The 14958-nt window shown below is 29.8% G+C and overlaps 1 protein-coding gene across 1 annotated transcript in view; it reads left to right on the top strand.

The window, feature by feature from the left end:
* The window catches only part of LOC126773885 (division abnormally delayed protein), a 99163-nt gene that overhangs the window by 57689 nt on the left and 26516 nt on the right, over positions 1 to 14958 (top strand). The window contains exon 2 of the mRNA XM_050495116.1: positions 7183 to 7326. Within this exon, the coding sequence (XP_050351073.1) occupies positions 7183 to 7326 (144 nt within the window). The remainder of the gene's footprint in view (positions 1 to 7182; positions 7327 to 14958) is intronic.

The raw sequence follows: 14958 nt of genomic DNA, 5'->3' as shown, positions 1-14958 counted from the left end.
AATGATTTAAACCTGCGCGATAATTATTTGGTATTGCTAATCGTGTAGGATTCGCGCTTCCATGGGTTTAATTGCTTTTAGAAATTACACTACGTATACGCTACCAAAATTCAGTAAACATCTAAATTCAACAAGAAAGAGTTATCGCGAAAACCGTAAATGTTTTATTTATTTATTATTATACAAAAAAAATTGCATTAACCCATAAATAGTTGATATTTTTGTCAGACTTGATCTTTTTGTCTTACTATGATTAAAAAAATTTGTATTTAGTGAAATTAGTTTAAAATTCAATTGTCAAATTTTAACTACACAACTTAACAGGAGAAGTTATAAAGAAACTTGTAAAAAAAAGTAATGAAACAAAATGTTTAATTTACATGCGAAGTAATCAGACTATTTAAATCGCAGACTAAATAGTACAGTTACAGTAAACAGTTGAATAGTGAATTAAATAAAATGCAGTAACAGGCAAATAAAGTGTTAAGGTTCATTCGTAGTTTACAACTAAATGTAGCAGAGACTAAACATGCACTGCGCTTATAAACGCACAGTTATTCGATATAATCCAACCTGCTTACTATTTCTATACTCGCTTTTATACCGTATGTGTTCGTATAATAGTATACGTTTCCAATATGATATTTTTACTATAAGCTCTGTTGCTATTACGAAAAAATAAAAAAATACTTTATTTAAATTTACATTATATAACTTTTAAAATATTTAGTAAACTTAGTTCTTCGTTGTTGTGGTTAGATGCAAGTTTGCCAAAATCAATTGTAATATTGCATTTTTTTATTATCATTTTGTTATGGGGACTAATAAACAAAATATAAAAAAATCTAATAATGATACTTCTGGTGCGCTACTAAGATCGCGTGGAAATAAGAAAAACATATAAATATTTATCATTTAGTCAATATGGTATATATAAAGTAATGAAATCTAAATTAAAAAAAATTGACAAGTATTGAATCCAACAAAATGGCACGCAATATTTGAGGAGACGCCTTCAGCATTAAAAATCTAATGATACATTTTGTTTAAATGTTAAAATGTGGAATAGGATTAATGCAGTATCGTCGTCATTGCCTTAATCGAGTATAAAAAATAGTCGTAATTATCCTATTTCTTAAATAAACAAGTTAGAAATACCGCGGCATAGCTTTTATCGAGAAAACTTTTAATGACCTTTTAATAGGTCCTAAGTGCTTAAGTGCACTTGTGTCGAATAAAAAAGGTGCAATCTTAGAAGAGTATTTGCATTTCCAAGATAGTTTTGAACATAGCAAGTACATTAGAATATTTAAAAACATTTTTGTATCTTGTATAAATAAACTATCAAAATAACACTTATATATTGGCCGTCAGTTAACGAGTTTGTATTTCGAATCTGTTAAAAATAGGCAGCTAGAATATTGCCTATTGGTTATTCACCAATTTGATCAACCGATATTAGTTTACTTTGCATTTTATTGATCACATTTAATGACATCTGTTAGGTTTTGGAAGGTGAATTTCAATTCAAAACCATAAATTTTTGAGTTGATTTTTTTGGCTCTTGTGTACGATCACTTTTTATAAAATAAAATACTTTAAAACAGTTATAGATATGAAATTGTTATTTTATATATAAAATCAAAATAAAATTAAAATATGAACAAAGTTTAAAGTTTTTATAATGAGTTTTTAATGCTTTAAGTAGTAATATATTAAAACAATAAAATGTACACGATAACCACAGTTTTATAGAAACTTTCACATAAATGAATGAAATAGCGCGCGCCACGCGCTGTTTTCGTCGTTTAATAATCGTAAAGCTATTAGTGCTCTGTTGATAGTCCATTTCGATCTTATTGCTGTTGTAAGATAATCGCTAAAATATTCAAAAATTACAAACTACCTACACTCAACACAAAAATTAGAGTTCACTGAAGAATTTACTTAGTTAAAAAAAAATATTTAAAATTTATTTTGCATATAATGTCTATTACGATTAACAGGCAAGCAGCAATAAAAATAATATGCAAAATTACAAGGTAAATGATATATTACTTAGACCTTAAATATTCATAATTTTCCCAAGAGTTATAAATATTCAAACGTGAAATTTTCATTGCGGCTTAGTCGACAGTAATGGCGTATTTTCTCTGTAACGATTCAATTTATCAACATGAAGGGACAATTATAGATAAACAACGTAAGGAACAGTCCTAGTGAGACTCCCACTTTACCGGTTCGAATCGGAGATCGCGCTTTCTGAACACAGTAAATTATTTTAATCACCGCGTTGGCGTAAATAAGCAAGCTCGAGCATTTGTCTTGATGACATTTGAAATAAATCACATTTCTGAATAAAACTTTATTACTATGAACTCAACTGAATTTTGAGTCTTTTAAATGATACTAAATATATTGTTCAATCTATTTTTACTACGGCCCTTCATTTGACGTAGCCAGTTCGGGTATTTGCATTATCTGTTTCTTAACGATTTGATTATATTTCTTTCTTTTGGACAACTATATTATATAACATAAAAAGATTAGTGTGTACTTGGTGATAGGGCTTTGTGCTAACCCTTCTGGGTTGGTACCAGTATCATCCAGACATATATCATAATATTCTACTCCAAATAGCAATACTCAGTATTGTGATGTTCTGGTTGGATGAGTGACCCAATGAAACTGCAGCCACAAGGAACGAAATATCCTAGTTCCCAAGGTTAGTGGTTCCCAAGATTGTCGATGTAACGAATGGTCCACATATCATACGGCACCAATGTCTATGGGGGGTGGTGACCACTTACCGTCAGGAGGATCTTTTGCCCGTCCGCCTAGCTATGTTGTATGTATGTAAGTCCACATGGTAGATTTTGGTTACACCTCAAAGGAGTCCAATGAGGAATGTTTGCGTTGACCGAGCATAGTTGTTCCGCTCAGTGAGATCGCAGTCCTGCGATAGTGGTTTTGTGAATAAGCAAATATTTTAAGATGTTTAAGTTATTTGTGAGTTGAGTCTATGTGTGGATGACGTGTTTGTTATATTTATACTAAACTGTTTCTATTATTACCGTGTTAAGTATAACAGACTTTATTTTTACAATTTTGTTAAAATTCATATTTTTTTCTCTAAAATAACAAAATTCCTACACCAATGGAAAGCGTTAGTCTCAATTTAGACTCAGTTTCACGGACCGCCAACGTATATAGAAGTTAAAGTACTTTACTGTCGATCTATCTGACGCAAGCTTGTGCCAAGATTTATTATCTTAAGATCGATTACATAAGACAACCTGAAAGCTGTATAAAAATCGAATTTTTTAAATTAAGTTTTACCAAATTTATTTTATTTAACTGCATATACTGGTCATACTTTAAAAATTCATTTCTACGTAGACGTGCTTAGAAGATTTCGGATTGAATTTGGTTGGAATCGTAAACCGCAAAATGAACGTTAGCTTTTCAGTACTTGGGCATTTAACTCATTAATTATTCCAGCTTAAGAATTTTATATAACGGTAAAAGCACTTCGCAACTTTTTGAAATATTTTTCTTTATAAATAAAGCTGTTAAAATATTCAACAAGAAAGTATTCAAATTACAAATCTTCAAGCAAAAACTCCATTGAAAAAACTAATTTCAACGAGTTGGATTTGTGGTCTAAGTAGATTCTCCCACTGAGGATCTTGTCACGATTCTTTTAGATTTTCTCATTATAACGAATACTTCGCTATTCTATATAAATGTATTATGGGAAAGCAAACGAGCTAAGAAATACTAACGGCTAAATACGGTTACCGTCAACGTTAAGAACTATAAATAATATATTAAATAATATATTAATAATATATTAATTTAATAATATATTAAATCCATTGTGCCTATAATTGGTTCAATATTTATTTATTTATTTTATTTTATTTTACTCATTCCAACAAAAGTATTAACATTTATTTTTATTTTTTGGCACCCATAAGCCTTGAAAACTAAAAAATACTTAAACCTCCCAAACAAAATATATCAATATAAACTGTTAGAATTATGATGAGTGAGTGACACCTACCGATAAGAGGTTGCATAAAGCGTGTCCACTAATAAAGTACTCGTAAGTTTTCTTAAAGAAAGCCTGGATGAATGGGGTCTTTACAAGAAATTTCTTTGTATTTCCTGCTTTATATAGACAATTCAAGTATCGAACGGGCACCGATCAGTCTGCGATCATGACCTTGGCGCCGGTTGCCGACACAGACAACACCTATTACGCTATAGATGTTTATAAAACGTTCTAAGGCTACGTACGATAAATGAAAAAGGGTGGATACACAAAGTTAAATAGAAGCTGCCTTTTTCTTATAGTTAGTTTGAGTACCAAAGTTTATACCAAGCGTTTATATGTACAAAGTTGTGTGGCTATGAACGTTCAGAAATAAATAATTTTATAAATGAAACCCAACTATTCTTCCTTTAAATTTAACAGCATGGCATTCAATTATCAGAATCAGTTATAACTGGCAACGGTAAAATAATTGAATGGAAATAAACATTATCATACATGTTTAATGTATAATAATATCTAAATATATCATATAATAAATAATATCATACATATAAAAATATGTAACTATGTCTATGCTAAAACAATGTTTATGTTATGTAATAATAATAAGGTCCTCCAGACCGATTTCGGCCACGGCGGCCAATCTCAGGACATATTAGAGTGCACAAACGTGCGCGCAAACACAGGTGCACTCTCTGTACTCTCTCATAATCCGACGGGACAGCAATCCAACACGACCGGAAAGAGTTCAGGCGCAGGACCAACTGCTTTACGTGCTTTCCGAGTATGTTATGTATCGAGATAATGAAGCATATGTAGTTCATATAGAGAGAACAAACTTTCTACCGGTGGTAGCATTTTGTGCGCGCCCGTCTAGGTGGGTATCACATATTTTGATTTTGTGTTTCACTCAAATGGTGAGCGACTGAGTGTAATTACAGTGTCAATATAGGCTTAAAAAACATAATATCTTAGTCATACTCCAGATCACAGTAAGAAGTAATTGAATTCTTGTATTGCCAGCGTCTATGGGCGTCAACTTACCATGAAATGTCGTAAGTTCATGGTTTCTAAAAAATAAAAAAGTTTAATCGAATACGACATTATATGGTTGAAAAAAATATGTCCGAAATACCTTTTGCCAATGGGAATAATATTTCTCGTTCCGAACACTTCATTATACGGAATGTTAATTGACTCGAAATAATACATTTAGATTTTTTTGTATGAACTCAAAGCTGTATACTGCAGACTAAAGTCTAAAGATACACATCAAGTTGATTTAAGGAGGTCGGTTTGGTCTTTATTTCAAAGCCTTAAAGTTGAGAATTGAAATAAAAATAATGTAATTGATGTGATTTATATAACAAACACACAGCCTTGAACCAGGCCGGGCATTCACAGCGGTGACAATGTGCCAAATTACAAAACATTCAAGTGTATATTAGTAATATTATTATATCGATATAAATGTACGTTTCGTTTTTATTGATATTTCGTGTAATATATTTTATTACCTTAATTTGATGTGACTAACATCGGAAGCGATTTAAGCTAATTATTTTACGTCGATATTCTAACGAACGAATTTTAATTATAAAATAAAATACTTTTTATATGAAATACTTAACGATGAGTAATTTTTTAAAGTGAAAACTTCTTTAGGCGCGTTGCGCTGGTTTATCGTAGGAGATAGAGTCGTGGCTTCGCATCAGCGACATGCTAATATAATGAAATCGTTGAAAGTTCAAATAATTTAAGTATTGTGAAAATTAATGAGTATAATAATGATTGAAATTTATGTAAATAATGACAGGATATACATATAAGTATATTTTAACTATTATTTGTTTAAATTACGCTGTATTTAAAATTTTTACCGAGTATGCGACATACTGTGTATTTTGATGAATAAAAAGTTAAGATAATAAAAAGGGATAGAATTATTACTTGGAGTGCCAATAGATGTAGAAATTGGCCAAATGTATTTAACAGTTTCAAGTTTTCACTTCTATCGGCAGTCCCTATGACTACCCTTTTTTTAAATAATGTTTAAAATGTATGCTTCAATCAATAGCCATTTGTAGTCCACTGCTGAACATAGGTGGTCAAGGTGCGTCAAAGCTCCCGGTCCTATAATGTATGCTTAGATATAAAATTTGATGCATGATTATAGTTATCTTAAAATAATTTTATCGCTTACTGATTGCTTTGCCCGACAACCGTTGTTTCCAAGTTTGTGGCTTGTTCGGATAAAAATCACTTGTCTTTCAACACTGATTACACTTGGCCGGAATCCAAAACTTTCAAATAAATAATGCTCGGCCACCTCATACTTCGTAGTGTATTTGTGAAATTCAACGTTTTTATACAATGGCATTACAAAATGTCTTTTCGTTTATGATTCATGAAAATAGATACAGAAAAAAAACATAAAAATGCTATAAATTACGGAATTACGGAATCCTTGATAAATGAAACATTGAACATATAGTTGAATAAGAAAATGTTACTATTGTAACATAATCTTAGTTTATTTTATATTTTAAAATCTGTGTGTTAGGATATATCGTTACATAAAATATGTCAATGTGTTTAAATTCAATCGCAGTATCATCTAAAATCAAGTGTAAAAGTGATTAAGGGCAGTTTTCTTGAAGGTCCTCGTTGACCCTCGTCAGCAGCACCTGTCACCGAACCTATACGACCCACTTTGGCTGTATTCACGCTCACTCTTACTGTTATTATACTTATTAAAGTAACCCTCATTTCTAATCTTTTATAGCTTTCTTAGATGAAGCAATCAGGACTTGGGACCTTACGACCAAATTTTGGGTTAGGTGTGGAACTGCTTCTATAAATTTTGGAGAATTTACAAAAACTCAACGATAAATATAGAGTAGATCACGCTGGAATTAGACTTCGAGTCATTAATATCTCAGACTTATGTTCTTTTACTCGAATCTATAAATTGCCTTAGAAGTAGAATGTGTGCAGACCATTCAAATTTATCTAATTTATTTTTGAAATTCATAGTGGTTCTTTTGTTACTATAAGAATTCTACGAACTTTCTTGTAACGGTTTTTTCAATATATTCACTAATAAATATTTTTCTTTCTAGGTTCAGTTTGTGGTGGGCAATGCTGTGGAAGGGGTCGAGAAACAAATATGCATCAAGTTCTTCGACAAACTGCAGTGCAGCGCGTGGCCAGCACAACGAGGCCTATCACAGAGTTGCTGTTAGCTACAAAGAGGACGCTTCAAGGTAACTTTCTTTTTTTATAATATTCTTAACAGGAATAATATTAGTAAGGTAAAAGATGGTTTATAGATGCATATTATTAGTTCAATCTATTGTGTCTTACACTTTTGAGTTGTCATAAACTTTAGAATAAATGAACAATGCATTAATTTGTTTTAAAAATAAATTTTAATATTAATAGTTGCTAAATGTTAGCATGAACCACGGAAGCGTTTGATACACAGCGTCAAAAACAATCATACACGAATGAAAGCCGTTGACATTTTGTTTTCGTTTCAATCTGTTGGTAGTGTCACTAACAACTTAGGAGTATTTAGATTTAAAAATACAAATACACTTTTTTATAAATATCTTGTCATAAAATATAACTGAAAAACGAGAATTAAATTAACTTGATACTTCTACTATATAATATATAACATTGTACTTGTTTTATGAGTTGTAATAAAGTAGTAAGGATGTGGAGAAATGTCCAAACTTTGTTCGTCCCACAAATTATAAAGATCAATATGGTTGGGAAAGAGGACGTTCTGTACAGAGGGATCAGAATTTAATCATAACTTTTCTTATACAAACTTAGGTATTTTCTGTCGTACGATATTATGACAGTAGCCATTACTGAGAACATTATCTTTGAAAAATTTTTAAGCTCTACGTATCATGGGACTCCTATGTAAATTTAGTATGTATGTATATACTTCATAGATAGCATTGAAACAAAAACTAAGTTTGTATTTGTGTACGTATCTAGAATTGACATAATTCGGTTAATTTTTTTTTTTCAACTCTTTTAACCGACTATTCAAAAGAAAGTTCTGAATTCGGTTAAATGTTTCCTTACAGACTCGTATTTTAATTCACCTGTTAACAAGTACTCTTGCAACACAAATATTGAATCTATACTAATATTATATAGAGGTAAAGTTTGTGAGGTTGTAGGTAATCTTTGGGTCTATTGAACCGATTTTGAAAATTCTTTTACCAATAGAAAACCACATCATTTGTGAGTGTCATAAGCTATATATTAACCCGAAAAATTAAAAGATTTTTTTGTGGTAGTCGAATTTTATTTTTTATGAAAAAAAAATAATTAAATCGGTAGGTCGTGTATATTGGTCTCTTATCGTCTCAAGGGTTTTGAAACAAAACCCTTTTCCAGTAACAGCCTGTGAATGTCCCACTGCTGGGCTTAGGCCTCCTCTCCCTTTTTGAGGAGAAGATTTTGGAGCTTATTTCACCACGCTGTTCCAATTCGGGTTGGTGGAATACATATGTGGTTGAATTTCAGTGAAATTAGACACATGCAGGTTTCTCACGAAATATCAAGTACGCGACACAATTTTCAGCCAAAAATAAATCATAGCACTCAGTACTAACCGAACCACAATCATAATTTCATCACAAGTAAAAATGTTTACCGCCCAACGAAGTGGGCACGGGTCAGCTAGTACTTTATATACACTGAATACTTTATTATTATTTATTTCCCTTGACTTGATTGTATAAATGTAAATTATTTATAATGTACATTTATAATAGAAGCATATTGACTTTAAAAGTCTAGGGAATGGAAATACTTAGATTCTGAGAAGTATTAAGAAATATTGTTTATTTTATTTTGTTTATTATTAAAAAATTGTTACTTTTATTCCCACTTTTATCTAATTTATCCAGTTTATAAATGAATATATTTGCTTATTTTTCGGAAAATGTTTGTTCTCTAAAATGAAAGTTTCAACTGTAATGCGTTGATGATTACAATTTCACGTATTTTCTTTAAATATTTTTATTTGTATAAAAATAGGTCATCCTTCATTTTAATATGATATGCTAACATTTCAGAATATCGAAATAAATTGTTAAAATATAGCCGTAGCGCAAGCTTAGCAGTTTAATGAAATTCGGGTGAAGCAAATATTTTTACAATAGCCGTTTTTGATGTATGAAAAAGGAATTACGTAAAAAAATATATGAAAATTTAGTTATTCTTATGATAAAATCTTATAATTTGAAAGATCGCACGTTATTATTTCACTGTATAATCATTTTAAACTTGGAAACCTTAAAGATATATAACGTTTTGTTTTTTTAAAGTTTTTTTTTTATTACTTTTTAATTACAGTTTATATTTTATTATATTTGTTTTATTTGCACAACTTAGTCTTAGCTTAATCTTTTTTTTTTATAGTTCCTGTGATTATTTATTGAGTACCACTGTAAAATTTCTTTTTCATCATCATCATCATATTCAGTCCACATTAATCCACTGCTGGACATAGGCCTCCTCACAGGCGCGCCATTTCTCCCGGTCCTGTGCCAATCGCATCTATTGAGCACCCGCCATTTTTCTAAAATAGTTTAACCATCGGGCGGGTGGTCTGCCCACTGGCCTTTTTGCTTCTCTAGGCAAAAAAAAATCTTTTTATATTTTTTTATTTTCTGTTTAGTCGTGGTCTCCTTTAATTGAAGGAGCACACATATTTTTAAACATTATTCCACGATGTAATGTACTCGTAAGTAATCTCCTGTGATGGATATCCTTAATAAATAAATAAATAAATAAATATTGCGATCAATTTGTAGTTCAGTTAGTATTAGTTACGTTTATTTTATTAATTATTGTGAATTTGTATTTAATAAAACGCTATTCAAGCATTTTAAATACGACAGCATGGTTGTCAATTAATTTAAATACCAGGTTTAAATCCTGTCGCGACGCAATAATTAATACAATATCAACTAAAATTCTGTAAGAAACGAGACTATTATGAAAATGTATTTAGATACTGAAAACGCGTTTAAAGTATTTGTTTTTATATTATATATAAATTTATATTACTCTTATTACATAAGAGAGTACTTACTGAATTATTGAAGTACTTCGCGGCAGAATCTACGTTACAAACTGGTGGTAACTTTACATTTAATATAATCTTGTAAAGCGTCGATTCAAAATTAAAAGCCAATTTGAATAAAATATAATTATATTTTGACTTCAATCATGAAATTATATGTATGTATAGAATATCGTCTAAGATATTAAAACCGGTATTTTCCTTTTTTAAATTACTTCAAAACGCGTTGACAGACAACTTAAGCACGTGGGCTGATAATGATATAAAAATAAATACAACTTTTTGAGATACGATATTTTTCAATTAAGCCGCAGACTGTTTGTTTTTTAGTAACAAGCGATCGCAGCAACAAACAATAACCAAATGTTCCGGATCAAACCAACCCTACCGCAATACGCTATACGTACTCCGTGACGTAGATAAATGATGACAAAACATATTAATGCCAGTATAAGGCTTCCATGTACGTAATAGTGGCTGTTTTTCCGTGTACAATTTCACGGAGTTATGAGAAACGAAAGAACAATAAATACTCGGGTCGGGGTGGACGTTACGATACTTGTTTACCAAACACTTGGAACGACGGCAAATTGGGCGCTGTGTGCGCAGTGACACAGTCCTACCATTGTAAATATTAGACTACGGGAGCCAACGTACATGCTATAATTATTCTGCTCGCCTTTACACAGACATCTATTGGTGAAAATATATTATGCGATTTGTTTATTAAACACACAAACAGCATTAAATACGCTCGTTAATGTTAAAACTGTTAGTGATTTAACATTAATAGTCGATAGTATTATGTTCGACGAATAACTTACAACTTAACAGCTTATAACTTAGCTAACTAAGTGATTGACTTTACACGTGTGTAATACCGACTTGATATCATATAAAACAATAAAACCATATAGAACAATATCATGTTAATTTTTTAATCTACATAAATTGTTTGAAATTAAACAATTGGTTCTAATAATTATTTAGTTAAAAATTGTGTTTTTTTTTTAGTAAAATTACATATACAGATAAATTTCAAATCAAATGCAATCAAATCGTTAGAGTATTTTCCGATATACACAAGATATATGTATGTATATAAATACAAGAATTGCTAATTAAATATTATAAGATAAGAATTCCATTCTATTTTTCTGTAGTTGTTTCCTATCATGATTTTTATTCAATACTGGAGCTTAATATTTTCAAAATTGATAATTTGTTTTACTTTATTTTATATCAATACATACAAAGTAGTTGTGAAGCCAATTACGTCCTTTACAAAATTATGTCCATTACAAAATAAAATTTAGGCAGGTAATAAAATTAATAATAATAATATTTTATTTATTTCTTCACAAAAAGCTTACAAATTAACATATAACATTTAAATATCAGCTAAATAATGTGAAGACTGGTGCTTGCAATAGATAAACTGTTCTAAAAGACACCAGGCCTCCACTCCCGTTTATATGAACAAAAAAGAAAAATAAATGTATAAAGTGAGAAGTAAGAAATAATAAAAAATATAAAACGGAACAAATATGATATCCATGCTTATGAGTGAGTACGTGAGTGCGCACGTGTAAATGAGTGTGTGTGTGATTATGAAAGAATCATGCCAATCGTTTTGTGATTAAATTAATATAAGAATAAAAGTTGTAATTTTGTGATTTAAATTATAATGAATAATACGATATATAATATATCTATATAAGTTTATACTACCCAAGGTTTTTATGATACAAATGAAATGTAACAAATACATTTAATAGGTTATTAATTTATTTTAAACAAAAACATGAAATTCACTCTAAATCAATTGTCTAAATTTATAACGGGTGCGACTCTAACTGCGAATAAAAAATATAAAAATATTATACACTAAAATTTATTCCAAATTGCTCTGCATATTCATGTATCATCAGTACTAATTCTTATGTATATTGGTTAAGTAGTTTTATCAGTCAGTCATTACAAAAATATATTAGCATATGTATATAGTCATATTGTCTTCAAAGTGTGTATTTTAAAATTAATATAATTATAATTGGTTAACGGTGGGAGAAACTTATTTGGGTGCAATTTGAATAAAAATATCCAGGTCACATTTCAGTATAAGCAAAAAGGATTTATTTTCAATATTGTTTCGTCTCTTTAAAGTTAATATGTAAAAGTGAAGTCGCATACATAAGGTTTTATATATGTTCAATTTATATTCCCTTACATGTAAGTTATAACACTTGGCACAATGCGGAAAAACGTAAACGATTTCGCATAAATGAAATTTATTGCCATCTTATTGAATATTGTAGCAGAAGAAACTTCACCGCCCACAACAAATCAGTTTTATTTACGTATCTTTATACATACCATAAAATTTAATGACCAAAGCTATTAACTCCCCAACGACTTAGTTCAGTGTCGTTAAGCTATCAAGCGCCTCTCTCGTCGTTTGTTCTAGTGTTTTACAAAGACTTTTATTGGTACGGATAAATTTGTTATTGAATACAACGATATGATTAAGAACACCATAAAATATTAATACCATTGTAAAATTTTACAAAATAATAATTAAGTAGCAATTTATGATTTGGTTAATTTTAATATTAATTGGGTAAAATAAAACTGAACTACATAGAATATCGTTTTTATAGTTTTAAAATACAAAACATATTTTTGAAAATATTTATTGTATTTTTTACTTACGTAGAAATATATTATATAATATAAAATAGTTAGTGTACCTCAAAAGAGAATACAATGTTTCTACGTTTTTTTTAAAGTAAAAACAAAGAATCATTTAAATTATATAAACAAAATATTTTTACATTTTTTTGAACCGTTAATTAATAATTAATTTAATTATTTTTTTTAATTAAATTAAAAAGTAGATGAATTTTCAACCGAACATCGCCTATATATTCAGCTATACATAGCGAGTGCAACGACCTCTGTAATGAGCAGGTATGGAACAATACGTGCTCACCCTCGGTTAGAGTAAGGAAATAAGTGGTGAGCCCTTTCAAACCCACACACCACTTGCGCTGTTTCGCGCTAACCGATAAATCAGCTCGATAGTGTTCAAGTTGTAGATAAAACGCTTCTACTATTGTTTACGCTTTTTAATTGTAGAGGTTTGATTGTTTACGATTCACACATGTGCACGTTATTTTAAAAACGTTAAGACATAAGGTAAATATGTGTTTTTAATTACGAGTTATTTTTTCGAGTTATTAATTCAAACTTGTTAAGAGTTCGTAGGCAGATAAGTGTATTATAAATATCAAGAAGCATTTATAGAGATTAAAGATTAATTTAATAATTCTTCTAATTTTATTATCTTTTTCTATTTTCTAAGGACGACGGTGCCTTTCATATTATATTGTTCAAAATTAATCTACTGAATTTGGAAAATTAAACAAAACTAAATATAATTTACAAAATAATAATAATATTTGTGTATAATGTTTTCGTATTAATAGCAGTACCTGGGCGAACGAGCTTCACTCAGCTATAATAATATAATTAATTAGTTATAAAAAAACATTTTATATGTTACTTTTTTTGAATTATTTGAATGGTTAAAAACAAAAACATACGATGACACCGAATTAATTCTGTTTCATAAAACATAATCTAATCTACTGTAATCTACACATACACCCACCTACACACACACACACACACACAAACACACACACACACACACACACACACACACACACACACACTCACACACACACACAAACACACAAGTAAAATTCATTTTGATATAATGTTAGTTTACCTACTGATTGTGAGTTTTAGTATATAGTAAGATATTGTTTATTCTTTTTAAGAACATGGACAGAATTGTATGTTATGGAAGAGCGGGTCCTTCTGTCACGAGTATTATATTATACTCACTAGAGGGTCCCAACCTTTATTTGCTATGTACAACTTGATAAAGAATAAACTATTTTTTCATTTTCATTTTCATTTTTCGTTCTAATAATAAGGTATAAAATGAGTTTTTTTACGAAAAGCACCTATATTGATACAAAGAAAAACCCTATCTAAATACAAAATTTAAGTCGAATCGATACAGAAACAGGAAATAAATTTAAACATATACAAGAATTGCTCATTTAATATAATAAGAGAAGATAAGATGAGTACATTATAAGCGTATCGATTTATTATGTTGGTTGAAATATAAAAATAATGAACAAGTTATGGCGGGATATTCTATTGTGAGCGGGGTTACGAGCCGAGCCCACCACCAGTCCCTCATTACGATACAAGAGTAATTTCACCTTTGTGTTGCGGTTGACATGTTATAGTAAAACACAGCTCTTTATGCGACTATTCATCAAAGACTTCACGTACTCATAAAACCAGACAATTAAAATGTCTTAAGAATCATAATTAATATATATTAAAATTGAATATAGGAAAATTTTACGATTAGTGTAAAATTAAAATAACGACTTGTATCGGTACTTCGTTTTATAAAATTATATAAGAATGATAAGTAAAAAAACTAATCTATATATTAAATAGTAACGCCCGGTCATGGATTTTTTCGCAAAAATTTAATTAAACGATACAACAACAGTAAAAAATTTCAACTCAATCGAATGAACGATCCGGAAAATACAGAATAAGAAAAAACCGACGACGGAGCTTCGCGCGGCGTTTTATTGTTACTCTTGTAAAATATTGCGTAATAGATATCTATATAGACATATAACTTAAAAAAGCAAAACCTAGCCGAATACAAAATTTGAGCAAA

The sequence above is a fragment of the Nymphalis io genome, chromosome 2, assembly GCF_905147045.1.
Source record: "Nymphalis io chromosome 2, ilAglIoxx1.1, whole genome shotgun sequence".
NCBI lineage: Eukaryota > Metazoa > Arthropoda > Insecta > Lepidoptera > Nymphalidae > Nymphalis > Nymphalis io.
This window is presented reverse-complemented; position numbering and strand designations above follow the sequence as displayed.